The sequence below is a fragment of the Cryptomeria japonica genome, chromosome 11, assembly GCF_030272615.1.
Source record: "Cryptomeria japonica chromosome 11, Sugi_1.0, whole genome shotgun sequence".
NCBI classification, from domain to species: Eukaryota; Viridiplantae; Streptophyta; class Pinopsida; order Cupressales; family Cupressaceae; genus Cryptomeria; species Cryptomeria japonica.
Genome location: NC_081415.1, coordinates 500780198 through 500800964, shown reverse-complemented (window position 1 = coordinate 500800964; position 20767 = coordinate 500780198). Strand labels below are relative to the sequence as shown.

Sequence of the window (20767 nt, the reverse complement as noted above, 5' to 3'; positions counted from 1 at the left end):
TATGTTTGGTTTTCAGATTTGGTCTTGTAGACTTTGAGCTGCTTATCATATCTGAAACTAGTGTGGAAAGCTAAAGTGGGAAGATAGCTTGTAGACTTTGTGCTGCTTCTATTTTTAAGACTTGTGCATGTGAGTTGAAGTGCATCATGTAGTTAGACTTTGAGCTGCTACATAATGTGCTTAGTTAGCAGAAAATCATCTAAAAAGGTTGATAGGAGAATAGATAGTTGAAGACTTTGAGCTTTCTTTCTATTTTCCCGTCCCGGGGAAGTGACGGAGGTCTTTGTGCCTTCATGGAAACTTTGCTTCCCTTTATGTTCCAAAAATCCTACAAAGAAGTCTCATTTCCGTATTTGCTGTTATTTATTTCCAATTGCTATTACTTTTCTGAGAAGAGAAAAGAGTATAGTTATTCTTGAAAGAAGAAGAAAGACTGTTGTCCCACCCATATTAGATTACTTTAGTTTGTAGATAGGGGGAGCCTTCCCTTAATTAGGCGAGTTTTACTCACACATTGTGGTTGAAGCCACAATTTTGTATATTTCCCCAAGTGTACAAAATTTTCATCCAATAGTTTTTGGTGACTCTGTTGGGGATACGATACGCATCCAAAAGCCTCATGCTTTTGTTTGAAGTATACTGGTATCCTATTCATTGTAATTCCTTTCCTTATAATTTATCAAACTTTCACCAAGGATATATAAAATGGCAGCTCAAGGTCCTTAGGGGAATGCTTTTGGTCTGTTGAACCTGACTCCACCCTTACATGTTCTTCCTAATGGTTCACGGAAGAACTTTTCCAAGTTTTTGGGTGATGGTGCTCAACATCCTGATGAACACATCGCTGCATTTTATATTACGTGTGGTGTTTTAGGAGTTGGGCATGAAGATGTATCTGTAAGGTTATTTATTGAAACCTTACAAGGTGTAGCTACTAATTGGTTTTACCATTTTCCTGATAACTCTATCACCAATTGGGCTACTCTCAAAACAAGGTTTGAGGCAAGGTTCAAACCTGCAGAAGATGAGAATGCGCTCTTGGCGCAATTGACTCAAATAAAGAAAGAACCACAAGAGCCCATGCGGGAATTTGTTGCTAAATTCAACAAGCTACATAACTGCATCCCGGTTGCTTCTCAGCCTACCACTGCAAATTTGAAGTGCTTCTTCATGAATGCTCAGTCACTTGAGGTGAGTTTCTTGTTGAGAAGAGAAGTTCTAGGTAACCTTGCAGCTGCATAAACCTTAGCAGTTGAGGTTGAAGATGACCTTATCCTTGTGGGTAAGATAAAGATAGAGCCAAATGGGTCCAAAGAAAACTCTTCTTTGGGATCATGGTCTACCAAGAGAGCAGATACTATGGTGCAAAGGTTGGCTAATGATTTGCTTGCCATTAAAAATCAAATATCTCAAGGTGTATTTTCTTCCCCTTATGAAGACATTCCTAGGAGGCCATATCCAAATACTGCTCCTAGTTATGTAGCTAGAAATCAAGAAAAGCTTCCTTTGCCACCAGGAGGGCTTGCACTTGAGGCACCATTAACAAATGCAGCAGTGGAGGACTCTGAATCTGAACAAAGTGATCTTGCTGGTCTATTCCAAGAGGAGGAAGCAGACATAGTTGGCGACTCTAAAATCTGGTTTATGCAGTTCTAGAAAGCTATTGAACAAAAAGAAAAGACCATGCCAGATGCCATGGAGGATGACAATCACATCATGAGATGTAAAAAGGTGAACATTCATGAAGATCCCAGTCAAGTTGAAATGAATGCATTCATGTTCCAAGGTCATGAACTTGGACATATCATGCATAAGAGACCTACCCCACAACTTGATGAAGATCATTTCATGAGTACTATAGAAGAGTTTTGTTCAAGTCTTGTTGACGATCCTCTCAAATCTGAAGTTTGTGAACAACATGTTGAGGTAAGCAATGCAGTCATGTTTTCAATTGACTCACATGAAGAAACTCATTCTTTTTAGCATGAGGTTGTAATTGAAGAAGCAGTTGATAAAGGTGTAATCAAAAGAAGAATTTTGATTTTGCTTCGTCAAGAGGATGTCCAATCAGACATCTTGCTTGGTTGGAAGAAAATGGAGAGCCAGAGGTTCCACTTGTACATGAGCTTGAAGATACACTTGAGGAAGAGGCCAAACATGCATTTTCAGCTAAGCAAGAGCAATCTGGTTTCAAATATCTACTTTGGAGTAGCAATACATATGATTCATTTCAAGAGGAAGGTGAATTTATTCATCTCTTCCAAGGAGTGTTGCATCAAGTCCTGGTACAATTGTTCGTGCTTCTATTGGTTGTGGCTGCTAATGATCATGCAAGGAAATGCAAGCTACTAAAGAAAGGCAGCTACTTTTGTGAGCCCGTGAATGGTTTCATTTAGGAAGGTTTCTATGGTCAGTTAGTTTAGGTTAGGTTAGTTTCCATTTTTAATAAGTGTAGTTGCATAGGTTTTTGTCTTGTTTTCAATTGGTTGCTTTGTGTCAGTCTTGTTGTTTATGTCTTTGTTGCTTGACTCTATAACCCAATGGATACAGGCACTTGAAGTTCTGGATTCTACAAGCTTCAAGTGTTGTAGCTCGTTCCCCAGTCAGAGCCAGTTGTTGTCCTCAATTTCAGTGCGGCTAAAATCGTGATACAACCCCTACGAAACATGTCCATTTCGTAGCCTACGTCCTCCAAGGTCGGTTGACTTCCCTCGTAAGTTGTGTCAGTTTGCATCTTCATTTTTGTCATTTTCATGGTTTTGCCTTCATATTTTATTTTATCTTTTGTCTACACTTCGGGTTTTAAAACCCGAAATGCAGTGTTTCTTGTGTTTTCCATCATGTTGGGTTTTAAAACCTAAATTGCAATTTTGGTCTGCCAAGTAATGCAGGTCGGGGAATTTTTCTCGACTTGCAAGTCTGCCTTTATGTGCAGGTTGGGGAATTTTTCCCGACCTGCTGATCCATATGCAGGTCGGGGAATTTTTCCCGACCTGCCAGTCCATGTGCAGGTCGAGGAATTTTTCCTGACCTATCGATCCATGTGCAGGTCAGGGAATTTTTCCCTACCTGCAGGTCAGGGAATTTTTCCCTACCTGCAAGTCTATGTGCAAGTCGGGGAATTTTTCCCGACCTACAAGTTTGCCCATGTGCAGGTCGGAGAATTTTTCCCGACCTGCAAGTTAAGTTTTGCCCTTCTCGCATATCGGACTTTAAAGTCCGATATGCAATCTTTGCTTGATTTTTGACTGGAGCTATGAACTAGTGAGATCACAAGGAGGACCTCATTTTTGAATCGAGGGCCAAGGTATCCTCTTTGAAGCATCCTACACAGCCTGAGAGCACATCTGTCAATTTCCTAGCCAACGAACAAACAATGTGAAACGACGAGGACGGAGAGGGGCCAAGCCCCGTGCATCGAACTCACCACCTCCATTGAGGGAGGCTCGCAGCAGTACCGCTGCGCTATGGGGTGAACCTCGCCTCTAATGTTATTCCATGATGCACACGATATTTTTACCAAAAGACATAAAGAGATTTGAAAATCATTTAAATTTTTGCAAAAAAAAAAAACCAACTAATTATAAAAATGTTAAAATAAAAAGAAAATGATATCAATAAATTAATTATGGTGAACTATAAGGTAAACTATAAAATCTCATTGTTGATGATGGATCATGGAGTTTGATCCAAACATCAAGCAAAAAAATTCACAGAGTTGAAGCTATACTTGATAATATAAGTTATTGTTATATTATTATATAATAAAAAATAATAATAATAATTTGGTATTAAGAAAACATAATAATATATTATTATATAATATAAAAATATAATGATATATTATTGTATAATATAAAAATTTAATAATAATAATTTGATATTAAGAAAACATAATAATATAATCATATTTTAATAATAATTTGGTATCAAATCACAATGTCATAATATAATGTCCTACATAAAATCCACTAGATAGGATAAAGATAAGAATGAATATAAAATAAAAATCAATATCATAATTTACAAATCATTAAAAAACCATTCCAATATTTTTCTTGCTCACATTTGATTGGTCATTTGATTTTTTTTAAATAAAAAAATAAAAATCCAGCAATAAAATATTTACTTATAAAAAAACTAAAAAAATGAAAACAAAATGATTTTAATAATAAAAAATTAAAATAAAATATAAAATAATTTTTTTTAATATAATTTTGAATGCAAATTAACAAATGAGATGAAAACATTAGTATCTGCCTAATTAGTCCCCTGGACTAATAATAATTATAATAGTCTACATATCTATAATTGGTACCCATATAAGATTTGAAAAAAAGAAGTTTTGAATACTTACTAAAGGTAATTCTCTTCTCCTCCTCATTGTTTAGCCTGTGGACGTTAGAAGTTCTTCTTCTTCGAAGCTAAATGTTCTTACAAATTTCAAAATGAAGGAAATGAAACAAGCGAGGCAATGAATGGGTGGAGTGGTATTTGTTTGTACAGAGCGGTTACATGGGCAGCCTCTCCATTACTAGCGTTGCACTTCCATTTTAGGAGATTGCGAGGCCTCGAACATGCTCTCAGGTGGAGAGAACGCTTTGGCTCTGCCTCTCTCCCACGCCCTCCTGGCCCTCTTCTTTGGTTCCATGCTGTTTCTCTAGGTATCTTTGTATTATTATGACCTATTTTTTATATTATATTGGATTATATAGCAGATGTTTTAATTTGTTTCTTAAGCTTAGACAAATCTCATTAAAGTATCGCATTTTATCTGTTTATCTTGACGAATTCATTGCCAATGTTGCTTGCATTGAGTTTCACTGGGATTGATGAAGAAATGAACCAAAACCATGAATGGGCCATGTTCAATCAAACTATTCCGAATTGGGTTTCATAAGAATGACTGTTCCGCATAATGAAACAAATAGCCCTAAAACGACTTTAATTGCACGGTCTTTCAAATCATAATGAATTGCATTGGAGCGCTATGAGTGGAACAAGATTTTGGTACATGGGAAGAATCGAGATAATTTTCGGAACTTGAATTGAAAACCAACAATAGGTAGACAGGGAAAGAAGTAGTTCGGTGTCTGTCAGGGTGAGAGGAATACAAGATAACAGGACTGAAAACAAGAAGGTCAAAGCATAGTTTTAGGACTCGGATTCGACCTCCACTCAGCAGCCCAAAATTTTGAGTTGGATTCAAAATTTGGCATGGCCAAAAAAATTCCAAATTTTTTTTTCATGGTTACACAAAAAAAAGAAATTAATGAATGTAGAGAATATATAAAAATCTAATTTGACTATCAACTTGTCATAATTCAAACATTCCACATGTCATATGATCTTCAAACTCTCAAAACTATGAAATTTCATGGTTTCAAAGTCAAACAATACACTGTATTACAACAAAATTACTAATGATAAATGTATAATAGCATTATAATTGTTTAAATTAGTTGATATTTCAAAATGAAAAAAAACCCCAAATACTATTTATACCTTCCTCTTCCCTCCTAATGCAACGTAATTTTTTAGCCCTTGAACTAGAAAGTAAGTTGGTATCAAGATGATGATAGATTGTTTTTTCAAGAGTGTCTTTGTTTTCCTACATTGCATCCAATTCTATCGCTTCTGTTGCTCCTCTCTTCAATTCTACAAGATTTTTAATGATAAGGAGGAGATCATCTTGTTCATCGACAATCCATTCCTCATAAGGACCAATCTCATCCAAGTCAACAAAATCATGTGAAATGCCCTCCACCTTTCTACTTCGGAGGTGAAGGTTGTATCGAATGAAGACAAGATCATTGAGGCGATCTCCTATCAATCTATTTTTCTTCTTCATGTGAATGCTCTCAAATAGGATCCAATTGCGTTCACACCTAGAAGCACTACAAGGATGGGACAAAATACAGATGGCCAGCCTTTGAAGATTTGACATGCTAATACTATAATTCTCCACCATAAATCTACAAAAAATCATTTAAAAATATAAGCATTAAGTAAAGAATATATGAGTCAAGTTTCTAATTTCTAATTCTTGTATTGAGCTAAAAATTAAAAGAATTTTTTTACTTGGTTGTTTTTCTTTTGAATTTCTTGAGCTGAATAAAAGAGTCTCCCCTCTGCACCCTTATAGACTTTGAATAGATAGATGAAATATAATGAGTTAATTATTAGTATGTAAAATGGATGTTTCTAGAGAGTCGACATTGCAAAATTCATAAATAAGATATAGTAAATTAAATTTAATAAATCTCACCTCCAACTCATCTAGAACATTGTTGCAAATCTCAACATTTGACACCATCTTCTCAATATGTGAAATAAAACTTGCCATGACCTCCACATCAACCTTAAATTTATCAAAGTTGTAGAATTTTGGGTTAAGGTAGTGTTGTGACGTTTTCACACATCGCCCCATTGCAAATGGGGATTCTCACTTTTTCGCTTTTTAGGGTATATGTTTTGCTTAGTTTGTCTTGGTTTAGTAGTAGTTTCCTAGTTTTAGTCTTTGCTTATGAGAGGGTGTCATGTCAAAATGCAAAAGGGTGTTAAAATTGCAAGGAAATGATCCTAAATGTCAAGTCACTTTAACAAGTCAATTTGTCCTCATGAACATTAAACTTCCACTTTCCCTTTAAATGTGAGGGAAAAATGATATAAATGTTGCAAACTAATGCAAATTTTGTGTGAAAATGTCAAAAGTCCCTATTGGAGTCATTTTTCCACTCCTAGGAGGTGAAATTGTTGGTGTTGGAAATAAGCCACACCTGAACCGACGATGGACTGGTCCAAGAGGGGCCAGTAGCTCAGTGGTAGAGCACTCCAGCGTGTATGGAAGGTCCTAGGTTCGAGTCCTAGCTGGTCCATTGTCTCAACATGGTGTTAGAGCCAGGTCTAGGCTAGGAGCCCCAAGCACACGAGAGGTGTGGCTTAAAGGGGGGTGTTGGTGTTGGAAATAAGCCACTCTTGGACCGACGATGGACTGGTCCAAGAGGGGCTAGTAGCTCAGTGGTAGAGCACTCCAGTGCGTATGGAAGGTCCTAGGTTCGAGTCCTAGCTGGTCCATTGTCTCAACAGAAATGAGTCAAAAATACACAAAGTCCTGATGGACTTCTATTTTCCACCCTTTAAATCTTTGGAAAATTCATAAAGTCCCACTGCATAAATGGAAATAGAATTTCCACTGCATATATTGATAAACTTGGGTGAGTTTGGACTTTTAAAGTGTGAAAATCAACTTAGTCCCAAATGAAAATTCCACCAAGCAGTTAAGGCATAAAACACAAAGTCCTGATGACAAGAGAATTTCCACTCTAGGACTAAGTTTACAAGTGAAAATGTGGAAAGTCCCAATGATTAGAGAATTTCCACTCTAGACAAAACAAAGGAAATGGCGAGTCTCGATGGGGGTCGTTTTTCCACCAGGCTTACAAGAGTGAAAATTCATAAGGAAAGTGAGTCCCAATAACCCATGTTTTTGCACTTGAGGCTGATTTGCAAGCATTTGAACAAATTTAAGTTTCCAAATGAGGGTCGATTTTCCACCAAGGGGCTAGAGATCAAAAATAGCATGAGATTCTTAAGGACAATCAGTCGTGATGACTAAAGGATTTCCACTTGAGAGGAAGTATGCAAGGAAAAGTGAATTCATGGTGAAAAATAAAGTCCCAATGAATATTTAAATTTAAAATGAATATTATTTGAATAAAAAACCAGTCCCTATGAAGTGGGATTTTCCACCATTCCATTTGGTGGACGAAATGAAGGGGAAATCAAGTTAAGTTCAAATGTGCGAATGCATGGCGATTTTCCACTTTGCTGGGTTAACATGTTATTTATCCCACATTCGCTGTGTGGTGACAATGAAAGTTGAAAAACTGAATAAAAATACAGGTCAGCAAACAATATTATATCATTGACTGACTGATCTGACTTCAAGTGAGCTGGAAGGAAGGAAGGAAGGATTGGAATCTCCTAAGGAGGAAGAGGTGCGATTTTTGCCTAAGGCATTAATAGTGCCACCATTGGAGGTATTTGCAACATTATCAAAGGCGCCATTGCTGGCTGAGAACACCATTACCAGCCATCATCTCAGACTGAAAACGTATCATTTCCAGCCAAGCAAACATAGATTGCACCTACAATATGAATTGCGCCATGAAAGGGATGACTTCCAGCTGATAGAACACGATTTCCAGACTGTGTTTCAGACCTTTATACTCAGAAATCAGACCTGAAGCATCGAACTGGGTTGCAATATCATTCATTTTCTGAGTTTTGAAGGGCATTTTCAGACTTACACATTGAAATCAGAACTATCTCAAGTCTGAAAATCAGGTTTTCTTGGAGTGAAATTTCAGATTTTGATCAAATCATTTGCATTTTTCAGAATTATGTTACGTAATTTTGAATTCCTGATTTTAGAGAGCTAATAAGTCTGAAAATCAATTGAAATCAGAACCTAAGTTAATTCTAGAAAATTAATTGTTCAAATTGCCTATCACAGGCTGGGACAAAAGTTGGGAGCAAAAGCCCCTATGAGGTTCAATTTTCCACTTAGGAATAACAATCAACTTACCCATCGGGAATGAGGACAACAGTGAAGAACAAGGGAGAGTCTTGACGAGGTTCGATTTTCCACTCAAAGGAGAAAGCTTGCAAGTTAAAAACATAAGAGTCTCGATGACCATGGAATTTCCACCAAAGGACAAGATGCAAGACTGAAGTGTCCTGATGAGGTTTGAATCTCCAGTCCATCAAAAGATGATCAAATCAACAGAAACTTTTCAAGGACATTGAGTCCCAATGAGGGTCAAATTTCCACTTGAGGGTAGAATAACAAAGGAAGAGCATAAGTCACGAGGAATGAGGAGTCCCTATGGACATTGAATTTCCACTCCAAGGTTAAGGCATCAAAATGAAGTGAAATTTGCTAAGAGCAAGGAGTCCCTATGACCTTCGAATTTCCATCATGAGAAAACAATCATGAAGACATTGATAAATTTCAAGGATTGAATTAGTCCTACAAGGATCGATTTCCCACCAAGGTTGAAACGAGGTTTATCCCGTAGGTGTTTGATTCAATATTTGTTTGTTTTGCAGGTTTGCTACAAGGAAGGGAAGCATGATGATCAAGGCTTAAGGTGAAAGAGGATGCTCCTTTTAGGGATACCAAGGACTCAACACTTTAAAGCAACAAATGATAAAGGATCAGCTCCAAGAGGACAAGCAAGTGAAATGCAAGAATGAAGAAACTCAAACAATGCTATGAGGAGGAATCAGAGTTCAAATTCAAGAAAAGATAAAGGTATGATTTGGAGAAAGGACTCTACAAGCATATTGCAAGGACACCATCACAAATGCGAGTGAGGAAGATCAACATTTCAATGATGGGAAGAGGATTTCAAGACAAGGATTTCAAAAAGCAAGGATGAGGACTAGCTCAAACATGAAGAAAACTTCATCATGATGGTGAACAAATGAGGGAAAGACAAATCCAAGACATGAGTGCCAAGGATTTAACATTAACATTATGAAGTAGGAACTACATCAAGGGATCTCAAAGTCAAAGGACGTTAAGGAGAAAATAATTCAAGGAGAATTCCCTAACATATGGATGAAATGCAAAGTATCACAAGGAATTTCGAACATCATGAAGAATGCTCAAGGCAAATTGATTAAGTCTACAATGCAAGCTGAGGTGGCTTCCTAGTCACCATTCGTCCAATCAAAGGGTTCCAAGTCAGCATTCATTCAAGGAGGGAACAAGTGACACATGGCTCTACATCAAATATTAATCTTACCTATCCTCGTCTCTCATTGGCCAATGTAATGGTGGTTGTAACAAACCCTAATTAAGTTTTTACCCTTTCGATTTTGGCCATTGATTGTGAATCAATCTGAGCCGTTCATTGTAATGAGACCTCTATATAAGGGCTCAACTCTCTCATTTGTAAAAAAGTTAATGTTGGAAGAGTAGAAGAATAGTTGCTAAGGCAATTAGGAATTAGAAGTTAGAGTAAAGTAGATTAGGAGAGAAGGTAAAAATTGTTGCCAAGATCTTGTTGCAAGAGACATATTGTTTTTCTTTGAAGTTATGGTGAATTTCGTATGTTGATTCAACATGTTGCATGGTCTCTACTTCTCATTTCCTTTAAATGTTGGTTAATTGAATGAAAGATCTTGTAGATGATTAATGGTGAAATTCGCATATCCATACTACTATAGTTTGCTGAATGTAAACTTGGCTTGCATGGTCAACTGTAATCTTTATTCAAGCTTAACTTCAATTGCTATTCATGCATTGATATGCTTTGCCTTGATGGTGTTTACATTGTTGGTGGTAATTTGAACATCATATATTTACCTTAGAAGATCGCACTAGCTTTGTGGAGTTGTTCATTGATGTCAAATCAAAGTCTAGTAGAGTTTCACCAAGTCATTCACTACTTACATTCCTAGGATTAGATTGAAGTAACCCCTTAGTTTTTTCCATTTTTGAACACAACACTAGCACCCATTAGCGTTAGCAATAAGCAAAGTATACCATCTCGACCACTTGTACAGTGGGAGGATAAGATATAACATGGAAAGGGCACTACATTTGGCGGTATGACCAGCCACTTCCACTTATTCAGTGGGGATTACAAAGATTAATTGAAGGCTTAACCAGCCACTTCCGCTCCTTAGTGGGCAAAACAAAAACTAAACTCAAATCACTTATTTAGCAAGAGTGCTAATAACAAATGTTGGAAAGTAATGAAATAAGAAATTGGCGGTGAACCAGCCACTTCCACTTGTTCAGTGGGTAACAATATTAGCTTCAAGAAGTTAGAGAAACAAATCCAAACTCAATGCTGACAAATTATGATGATAAACAGGAGTTTAGAACAGCGATACCCAATCTGATATGTGACAACTGCAAACTGATTTTTTCAACCAGCAATCCAAGAAAGCTTCAAATGATCATATCTCCCTTGATTCTTCTCCGAAATAGCTCAAACTGAAAGCAAAGACACCATAAAGGCTAGGCGTCCAACCTCCATCCAATCCCAAGTTCCAACCAGCAACTATGGAGATGGCACGAATCCCAATGCAGCCTAGGCAAGATGGTACAACCAACAGCAAAAATCAATGTCCTCATCAGAAATCATGAAACCTTGGTCATAGGAGCACCTAGATCTATGGAAAATAATGAGCTAGTACCCACAAAAAATGGACCAAACCTCCAGACAGTATGAATACAAACTTGAATCAGCAACTAGGGTTTTTACACTAAAAAAAACAAACACTACTCACACACCAATTAAAAAACATCAAATCCACTCAAAACTAAAGTTTCCATTGGAATACCTTGGCAACCTCTGGATGAAGCTGCACCACAATCAGCTAGGAGTTATCTTTCAAACTACTGGAAGAAGCTAGGAGACACATAACCCCGAAGCAAGAGTCTCTGAAAATATTTCAGCAGCACTTTGTTATCAAAATAATAGCATACCCAAATGAGCCTCTCAAACTTGCTTTTATAGCTTTTTCTCAAGAATCAACCCTCTTCTCCAAGTCATGTGGGATTAAAAGTTTTACTTTATTTTATTTCCCTTTTCATGTTCACCATTAACTTAATAAAAATTATTAATAATTCCCAACTTGGGCAACCACATGAGAATTTCTTTTAAAAACAACTTAAAAGTCATTGAGCCTAGGCGTGGGGGTCAAAAAGTAACTTGGAATTATAAAACCATTTTAGATATTACCTTCCAAAAATGGACTCCAAGAGGACCAAATGAGCCACCCCTCAAACTGGACTGCCAAAAATAGAAACCAAGTGCTGTATTGTACTGCTAAAAATAGTACCTACTAAAAATAGCATACCTCTAAAAATAGTAAGTGATTCCAAACACCTTTTAAGCACACAATCCGGGTAGCCGTCAAAATTTACCAAAAATAGTAAGTTCAAAATTCTCCTATGATGGAAATGCATGTCATAGCACTCTGAAGTTCTCGAGAAACCCAAAAAAACCCAGAAGGCAAACTTCCAAACTCTTGCAAACACCCCTCTATAATCCACCCGGAAAGAAATCTCCTTTGATGAAAGTGCATGTCATACCACTCCAAAGCTCTCGAGAAACCCAGAAAAACCCAGGAGGCAAACTTCCAAACTCCTGCAAACACCCTTCCTGAAATCCACTTGGAAGATGGAAACCCTAATTTAGTCTTTGATTAGTCTGCGGGGATCCAGAATAGGCTAAAGATCCATCTAACAGTCTAGAGCCGAGAAGGGGACATTACATAGATCTAACCCTTTCCTTTTGCTCTTTCTTTGTTAGATGAATTAGTCCCAAGTTCCTACAACATTCATGTATAAATGTAAGTCCCCTTGTGATCCCAACATTATCACATCAAACCATTGAGCTTATCCACATGTTGAGACCCGACATTAGGAACCTTGGAGTCTTCCAATTGATCACACAGTTTAGTATTTGGGAAGATTTTGTTCAAGAGAGGATAAGATACCTTGGTGTTTTATTCTGTGTTTGAGGTGCATAAAAGACACATCAATAGGTAGTAGGCAAAGGCATGTATCAATTGGTGGAGTTGGTTTGTCCATTTGCAACCAATGATTTCATATTTTTTTGCTCCACCATAGTAATGCAAAATGGCCTCTTTGGTCTTATCCATGGCCTCATAGATGAAACCCATCAACATGCTTTCTCCATCCACCATGCGAAGAACCTTGAACAAAGGTTCTGTCACCTACAAAATTGAAAATAAATTTGAAATTATTACAAAATTAACCCCTAAAAAAATAACAAATAGATAGTGTTATATATACTTTGTTTGTATTCGATTTATCTTTTGGTTAAATCCCCTTGTGAATAAGATAGAAAATTGTTCTTGCAATCTTCTTCCTTCCAACTTTTATGAAAAATGGAGACTCTAACCAAGTATCAGACACAAAAAATTTCTTGGGATGAGGAATTGTGGTGAGAATGCTTGACAAAGTGAGGAAGTGGCTAGTGAATTGTGTCACTCTTGGTTGCACAAGTTCCTTAACATTTGTGTGCTTTTTCATCAAAGAAGGATCCAAGTATGGTTATAGATAAGTTTGGTAAGTTGTTTAGCTTCTTCAACCACACCTTTGACCCATCCAATCTTCCCAATTCCCTTTAACAACAAATCCAGATAATGTGCAACACAAGGAGTCCAAGAAATAGCATGATGCCTCTCCATTATAAGTCTCCCTGCGACCACATATGTTGCTGTGTTGCCTGTGATAAGTTGGACAACATTGTCAACCCCAACCTCCTAAGTGACCATATTCAATAGATTGCACAAACTCTTAGCATTTTTGACTTCATGCAAGGCATCTACAGACTTCAAGAACAGCAATGTGCCATTAGAAGCAACTAAAAAGTTAAGGAGAGTCTTATTTCATCCAAAGATTAGAGTGGTACTACCTTCATATTTTTTCTTGATGATGGAAGTAGATCTTCAATGAACCACCACTTTTTTAGGCTGTCAGCCGGTTCTGTTTCCAATTTTACCAGCAATTCTTTAAGTCTATGATTATAAGCTTGTATGTTTTTGTGCTTACCTTGTTTTATATTTTAAATTTCTGTTAGTATTTCACTATCATGATGAAGCAATAAGGCCTTCTTTAATCGCTCCCATGTATTTTGGGAGGCTTGATCAATATATGTATACTAGTCAATCCCTATACCTCACCAGATGGATGGAACATATCATAGCCATATTGCTTTATCATCTTTTCCATTTGTTGTCCAGATTGTTTCACAAGTCTTACAATGCTGCATGATCCTCTGATCCATTGTATATAAACTTGGGCAACTTTTTCTTTTCTCCACTAGTGCTTACCATGGTTTTATTTTGAAGCAAACCAAGCACTTGGAATTTGCTTGGAATGGATTTTTGATTTGAACATTCCGGTGCTTGTCTTGTACTCTTGGCCATGTAGGAATCCTCAATTCCCTTGGCTTCAGCCTTCCAGACACTTGGTTTGCCTTTAGATTTTCTTTTACACACCCTTGGCTTGACTTCTTCTCCTCCTATTGACAATCTTTCAATGTTTTGAAGGCTACTCTCGTACAATTCTGTGAAGGAAGGTGACTTTGTCTCCTAACTTCCCTCATCTAGAGAAGGTTGTCTTTACTTTTCAACTTGACTGTGTTCTTGGGAAGGGCTCCAACTTGGGAAATTGTATAGTTGTATTTTCCTCAAGTGTTACTTGTAATCCTCTCGTTCATTCCACTTGCTTAATGATCCTTAAAGATCGCTTTGTCTCATGGTTTGGACTACCTTGTGGCCTCTTTATTGGGATCTAAGGGCATGAATTGCTCAAATCTAACCTGATTTCTTTTAAGGCAACAACGCCAAATGTTTACTACTCTCTCTGATGACATTAATACATGAATTAATAATATAGATGACAATGCATACTGGATACAGGAGTAAAAAGTATCTTTATGTGCACATGAAATTATTACAAAAGAAGACCAAAGATGGCCAGCCAACGATCAACGTCGGTCCAACCAGATCATACCACTTTCCTTGCCAAAACACAATCTTTTTAAAGGACCTGATGAGGTTGCCAAGAGGAACACAACGGTCGACCAACCAACACTTCTAACTACTCGATGCTGATAGACAATTAATACATAGTTGGATAACCAATATTATCGAAACATAAGAATAGGCATTGCACACTAACCACACATTACTGCTTTGTCAGTAAAGACATTCATTTTCTTATGTATTGTCATATTCATTGGTTAATACGATCACCGACCATAAAATCTTATAGGTATTTCTTGTGCATATGTGGTGAATACTCTTCTTTTGAATAAGATAGACAACAAACATTAACAATCTTCATAAATCCTGTCTTTGTTTTCTCTTTAACCCATTAAGTATTTTGCTTCCATTTGTTTTACTTAATCAAGCTTAGAATTGGTATTTTGTCTTGGGAATTAGTGTTGGTGTAAATTTTCTTAGGCTGGAATCACAACTTCCATTTTGTCATGTCCCCTCCTTGATCGTTATATATATCCTAAATGAAGCAATTATTTTTATTAATTAATATATTAGTTACCAAAGATATGTTCTTATGCCAAAATAATTAACCCAAATACTGAGGATTCAAAATACATTAATCAAATTGCCAAATTTGTGATATAGTCTCACCAACAGATATTAAATAAGGCATATATAAAGCATCATCACTATCATTATGATATGAATACTGTCAGCCAGAGTTTTCAATGTTGTATATGCAAATATACTCTATCTAAGAAGGGCAACAAATTTGTATATGAACCACATTAAACTCAAACATAATAATATATATGCAGGTCTACATGTGAAGAATACATATTTATAGGTCTATACGTGAAAGAATACGAGTAGTATATACGTGAAGGATACATTGTGCAGTATCCTTAAAGAATGGATTGCAAGAATATATTGCTTCATTGATATGAAGGACGTAGTGTGAAGTATATACGATTTCTTATTTGCAAGAACAGATTGCATCATTAAAGAACAGACCATGTAACCCATAAGATAGATTGCATTTGGTAATTGATCTTTCCATGTAATTCATAAGACAAATCTCATCATAGAGTATCGAAGGAATTAATTTTATAAGCTGTTTTTATGTACTAATCGGTGACACGTCTGTATTTAAGCCTAACCGATAGTCATTAACAATCAGCAGTATTTACTCTAACCTATAGTTAGACTTAATCTGTAGTATTCAATGATTAAGGTTAAATCAGTTGACTAATGCCAATTGATAATTACAAAGTGGTACACATGACCATTCACGTAGGGGTGTAATAAGCAACTCAAAGAGATGTGACTCTTCCGTGTGAGGGTGGGAAATGATATATATATATATATATATATATATGAGATTTAAATTGGAGATAGGGGGGAATAGGATAAGAAGAATAAAACAAAGGAAGGCAAGGCCAACCCCTACAGTATGTGTAGCAAATGACAGGCAGAAACATCTTTGTTCTTGGTGGTATGCATAGGGATGTGTTTAATACGTATGCTTCAAATCTTGATAATATTTTATGCAGAATATCAATATAGATTGCAATACGTATGACAGTCATATTTATTATACTGTGGCAGACCAGATCTGATGCATGTCAGATCTATCTGCTTTTATAGCCAAAATTATACTAACAACTTATGTTTTTAGGCTGTGGCGGTATCAATGCTTTCTATAAAAAGGTAATAAGCAAATATATTAATAATTGGTATATAAAGATGCCATAATCAGAAAATAATATTAGATTGAAAAGATCAGAAAGAATTCTTAAGGTAATAGTCAATAAGAGGAATAATATATGGGAGTTTACTACAGACAAGAAGGGATCAGCAAGAGCCTCTGTCACAACCTCGTAAGAGTGGAGGTATTCACCATTTTATAAGGTATAGGCGTATATATATAGAAAACATAATATCAGGAGTTCCATAATAGAAATCAGACTAGTGATATGATCAAATCAGAACTATAATTTAGTTACAGGCTGTATCATCCTATTTCTGTGACAGACTTATCTTATTCTTGAGTGAGAATTATCCCTCTAACTATATTATATTCTCTGTTTCGTTTGGATTCGTGAAATTGGGACCAAAAAAAAGGTAAACCAGAAAGGGGACATTACACATTTTGTTGCCAATTGCTATTTTTAGACCAAGGTCTTTTAAGCCAATAAGGATGGCACTTATGAGGAGGCTCATCACATTGTTGTTTTCTTGATAGGACTATTTTGAGGACAGTTCCATTAACACTACATTTGCTATGGTTGTTTGAGTTAGTCATTTGCCATATTGTTTTTCGTTTTTATTGTTAAGTTTTATTTTGGTTTTGAGTCATTAACTATTTTAAGCATTATTTGTAATGTCTTTTTAGAGTGATCATCTTTGTATTAAAAATGTTGGTATGACTCCTGTATTAAGGTGACAAATTCTAATTTCTTGTAGACAGCAAACTTAGCATCTTACTTTGAAATGTTTTGGTTTGACCACCGTACATAGGTGACAAATGTCTTTTCCCCTAATGATATTTATCTTCTGAGAAGAATCCTCATAGTTCTTCATCCATCACATCAGCATGACACATGGAAAGCACATGCCTTGAAGCAACATGCATGTCCAATCGCAATATCTCTGTATCAATTTCTGCAGACTGGTTGGGCCTTGAGGACTATTCAAGGAATGCTTTGTGACATCATCTTCTCTGTATAAGAAACAGAAACAATCAAAGGGTAACAACTAACCTCAAAATAGAAAACACCAACTCAATGCTCATGCAGGTAAATTAATCATATCAGCTAGAATTTGTTGACTGAGATAAACTGTCATTATGTTCAAAATTTATTTTCTGTATAGCGATTCCTTGATTGATTTGATGTTGCAAATTTATTATTTGTATACCATCTGCATGGTTATTATGGATTTACCATAGAGAACATGAATTGCAGTTAGGAATGGGATTACTTGAATGAAAGAACATGGAACTAATATGCATTCAATCAGTTCTCAAAATAGGAATTTCTGTTTGTAAACTTCCTACCTTGAATTTAAATGAGTAAACATGAATGTCTATGTTAACAGGGGAAGGAATGGCTGCGATTCCTGTGATTGAGCAGTGTATTAAAATGCGACCCTGCCTTAGGATATTGATGACCACTTCAACAGTTACTGCCTTGTAAGCTTGACTTTCCTGATTCTTGGATTTAAAAGTCTGCACGGCAGTATTTCATTTATGGCTTTATAGTTTTCTTTAGTTGTCTCTCAGAGTCCCATTGACCTATGGGTCACTTGAGGATATTAATATAATTTCTTTCTTTCTTTCTTCTTTGTATATACTAAAATTAGATTTTGTTTTTTCAGCACCATGCTTTTGAACTGATGCCTATCCTTTTATGTTTTGAGTATTTTTTCTTTAATTGGACTTTGTAATACTAAAATTAGATTTTGTTTTTTCAGCACCATGCCATCTTTCTCATAGATTTCTGCTTTAATAATTCTGATCTTTTGTTTGAAAAACAAATATGCAAGTTCTTCATTTGGTACACACTCTTGGATAAGTTAAATTGGTATTGCATATATTTTTTGGAATTTATGGTATCCTTTTTTGCAAAGCTCATGTATGATATATTGAGTGACTAATGTTTTTTAATTTTTTGTAATCATACTGAAGTTGCCTTTTTGGGGCTTTTTCTTCTCTTCACGTGTTCACTATATTTATCTAAGTTCAAGATGCTGCAATGCTTCTAAACTTTTAAAACAGTATTACTAAAGTGAGGTTCATAGATGCAAAAATGAAAAAACCAATTGTTATGGATATAGGATACCTATATCACTTGAACTTGATGAATGCTTTGGCACTGCAACAGACATACTTTAATCATTGAAATTCTTAATTGACTAGGTTGGGAGGATGATAAAGAAATTTGATCTGTAGGCCATTTTGGTTGCTTACTGACAAGCATCAAATTGATCTAGGTATAGAAGATCCATCCCTTGCACTGATGATTTTGTATTTGACATATTCATATGTAGGACACGATGCATTATAGAAGATCCATCCCTTGCATTGATGATTTTGTATTTGATATATTCATATGTAGGACAAGATGCATTTTTTAAGCAAGGCTATTCAAAATCCACATTCATATGTTCAAGGTTAGTCATGAAGTGTGACAAGTGAATATCCAATTCAGACTTGATCTTTAGATCCCAATTTGAGAGTTTTTTGGCAAATTGTTTATTTGAAAGTTTATGCTCTATGTTACCAGGTTCACTTGTTTTGGTCCACGTGGGGTCCGCCTTGGGTACATACCTAGGCGTTTGGGTTTGCCAACTATGAACCCAGGTATGAACCTGGGTGTATCCAAAGGCACTGAGCACCAAAACATAACAAAAACAGACATTTTTGACCTTTTTTTGCAATTAAAAACCCTAAAAGCACCCCTTCTATCTTTGGGTTTTCGTCACGCATTGATCAATGATGAAATAGTGGACTATTAAATGTATTTAGTTTTATAATTCTGAATATCTCTTTAAAGTTTTATACACACACACATATATATATATATGTACATATATACATGTATGCATATATATGTATGTATGTATGTATATATATATATACATATATATGCACATACATACATACATACATACATACATACATACATAAATATATATATATATATATATATATACACACACATATGTATCATACATACATACACACGGACGAACCTGACCCATGAACCCAAAGGGCAAAATTTTTTTTACCCGTACCCACAAACCGGGTTCATGTACTTGAGCCCAAGATCTAACCTGAACCGGTAACTTAGTTTATGCTAGATCTGTTAAGTAGAAGCTTTTTGTGATTTCTTCTTAATTGACTTTGAGGGTTTATTATACAGAACTGAATTTTGGGCACTGTTGTGACCATTTTCACACATCACCCCATCACAAATGGGGACCCCCTCTTTTGCTTTCAGTTTTAGATCTTAGGTTATTTTGGTAGTAGTCTGATCCCCTAGTTTGAATGAAGTTGACTTAGTCCTCAACACCTTGGCAATGGATGATATATGATGATCATTTCATATGATCATCATCATCAGAGATGGAGACAATGAATGCAAGTATGGAGGTAAGTCATAGGGATTGAGATGCTAAATGCAGGACAGTCAAGATGAAGGCCCAAACAATCGAGTGAAGAAGCTTTGTTTGATGATGTAATACCCTTAGAGTCAGTGAGGTGAGTGCTATTACTCACAAAATTGAGCAAATGAGGTCATTGTCAATGACCCCCCAAAACCTTGACCTACCTCATCCTACTGTCAGTGTCCCCTCAAAAGTCCGACCTGCTCATAGGCATTTCCTGTGACCCACGAAAAACCCGACCAAAGTGTGGAAGTCTTTGCACTTGTTGAGAGGAGGATTTCTTGATGTTTTAAGAGATAGTGATGATTGAGATGGATAGAATCTTTCGACAATGACTTGAAAAGCTTTAAACAAGGTGATTGAGCAAGTAAAATAGACATCTTTCAGTTGCTGTTAGTTCACCCTAAGATCCATGATCAATGTCAGTGAGGGGTGAAAACCCCGACCACTGTTAGCCACCAAATCCACGACCATGTTGCGTGATTTCCAGTCTAGGCTCAAATCCACGACCAGTCAGTGAGGGCTTGAATCCATGACCTATCACTTCCATTGCCAGTTGAGGTCCAAAAGTCTGACCATGCTGAATGAACTTCCAGTTAGGCTTGAAAAGCCCGATCTAAGGTGAAAGAGTGATTTTTTGAAATTGATCAAGTGAGAGATCAAAAGGTGACAATTCAAGCGTGAAGAAGGCAAGAGGAGGGCGAGTTCAACAAGTTGAACAAGATAGAAGGAGAAATCAAATGAGTAATCAATGAAATTTGAAGGCATTTGGAAGTCTTTGCTCCCACCTAAGGGCTATACCCATGACTAAGGCATTGCCAATATCTACCTAAAAGCCTGGCCATCCGAAGTGCCACTGCCAGTGCAAGGTGAAAAGCCCGATCATTTCTTAATGATAGCAAGTGTCCCCCAAAAAGTCCGAACTTCCTATGCATGTCCAAAAACCTGACCATTGTTAGCGAGGCCTCTAAAATCCGAATTTCCAACACCTCCCAAAATCAGCGAACTTCCAGTCTAGGATGAAAATCGTGACCTA

At 36.4% G+C, this 20767-nt stretch overlaps 1 protein-coding gene and 2 non-coding genes across 4 annotated transcripts in view; all 3 read left to right on the top strand.

Annotated features, from left to right (window-relative positions):
* The first annotated feature begins 4363 nt into the window (after nucleotides 1–4363).
* LOC131068334 (probable 3-deoxy-D-manno-octulosonic acid transferase, mitochondrial) overlaps nucleotides 4364–20767 on the top strand; it is a 163050-nt gene continuing 146646 nt past the window's right edge. The window contains exons 1-2 of one of the 2 annotated variants that reach the window (XM_058003514.2): nucleotides 4364–4664; nucleotides 17662–17755. In XM_058003514.2, the coding sequence (XP_057859497.2) occupies nucleotides 4475–4664; nucleotides 17662–17755 (284 nt within the window). In that variant the 5' untranslated portion in view covers nucleotides 4364–4474. The remainder of the gene's footprint in view (nucleotides 4665–17661; nucleotides 17756–20767) is intronic. The other variant, XM_058003515.2, reaches the window with a different exon arrangement.
* On the top strand, nucleotides 6808–6878 carry TRNAH-GUG (transfer RNA histidin (anticodon GUG)). The gene has a single exon. It is a non-coding gene; the product is annotated as a tRNA-His (tRNA).
* Nucleotides 7007–7077, top strand: TRNAR-GCG (transfer RNA arginine (anticodon GCG)). The gene has a single exon. It is a non-coding gene; the product is annotated as a tRNA-Arg (tRNA).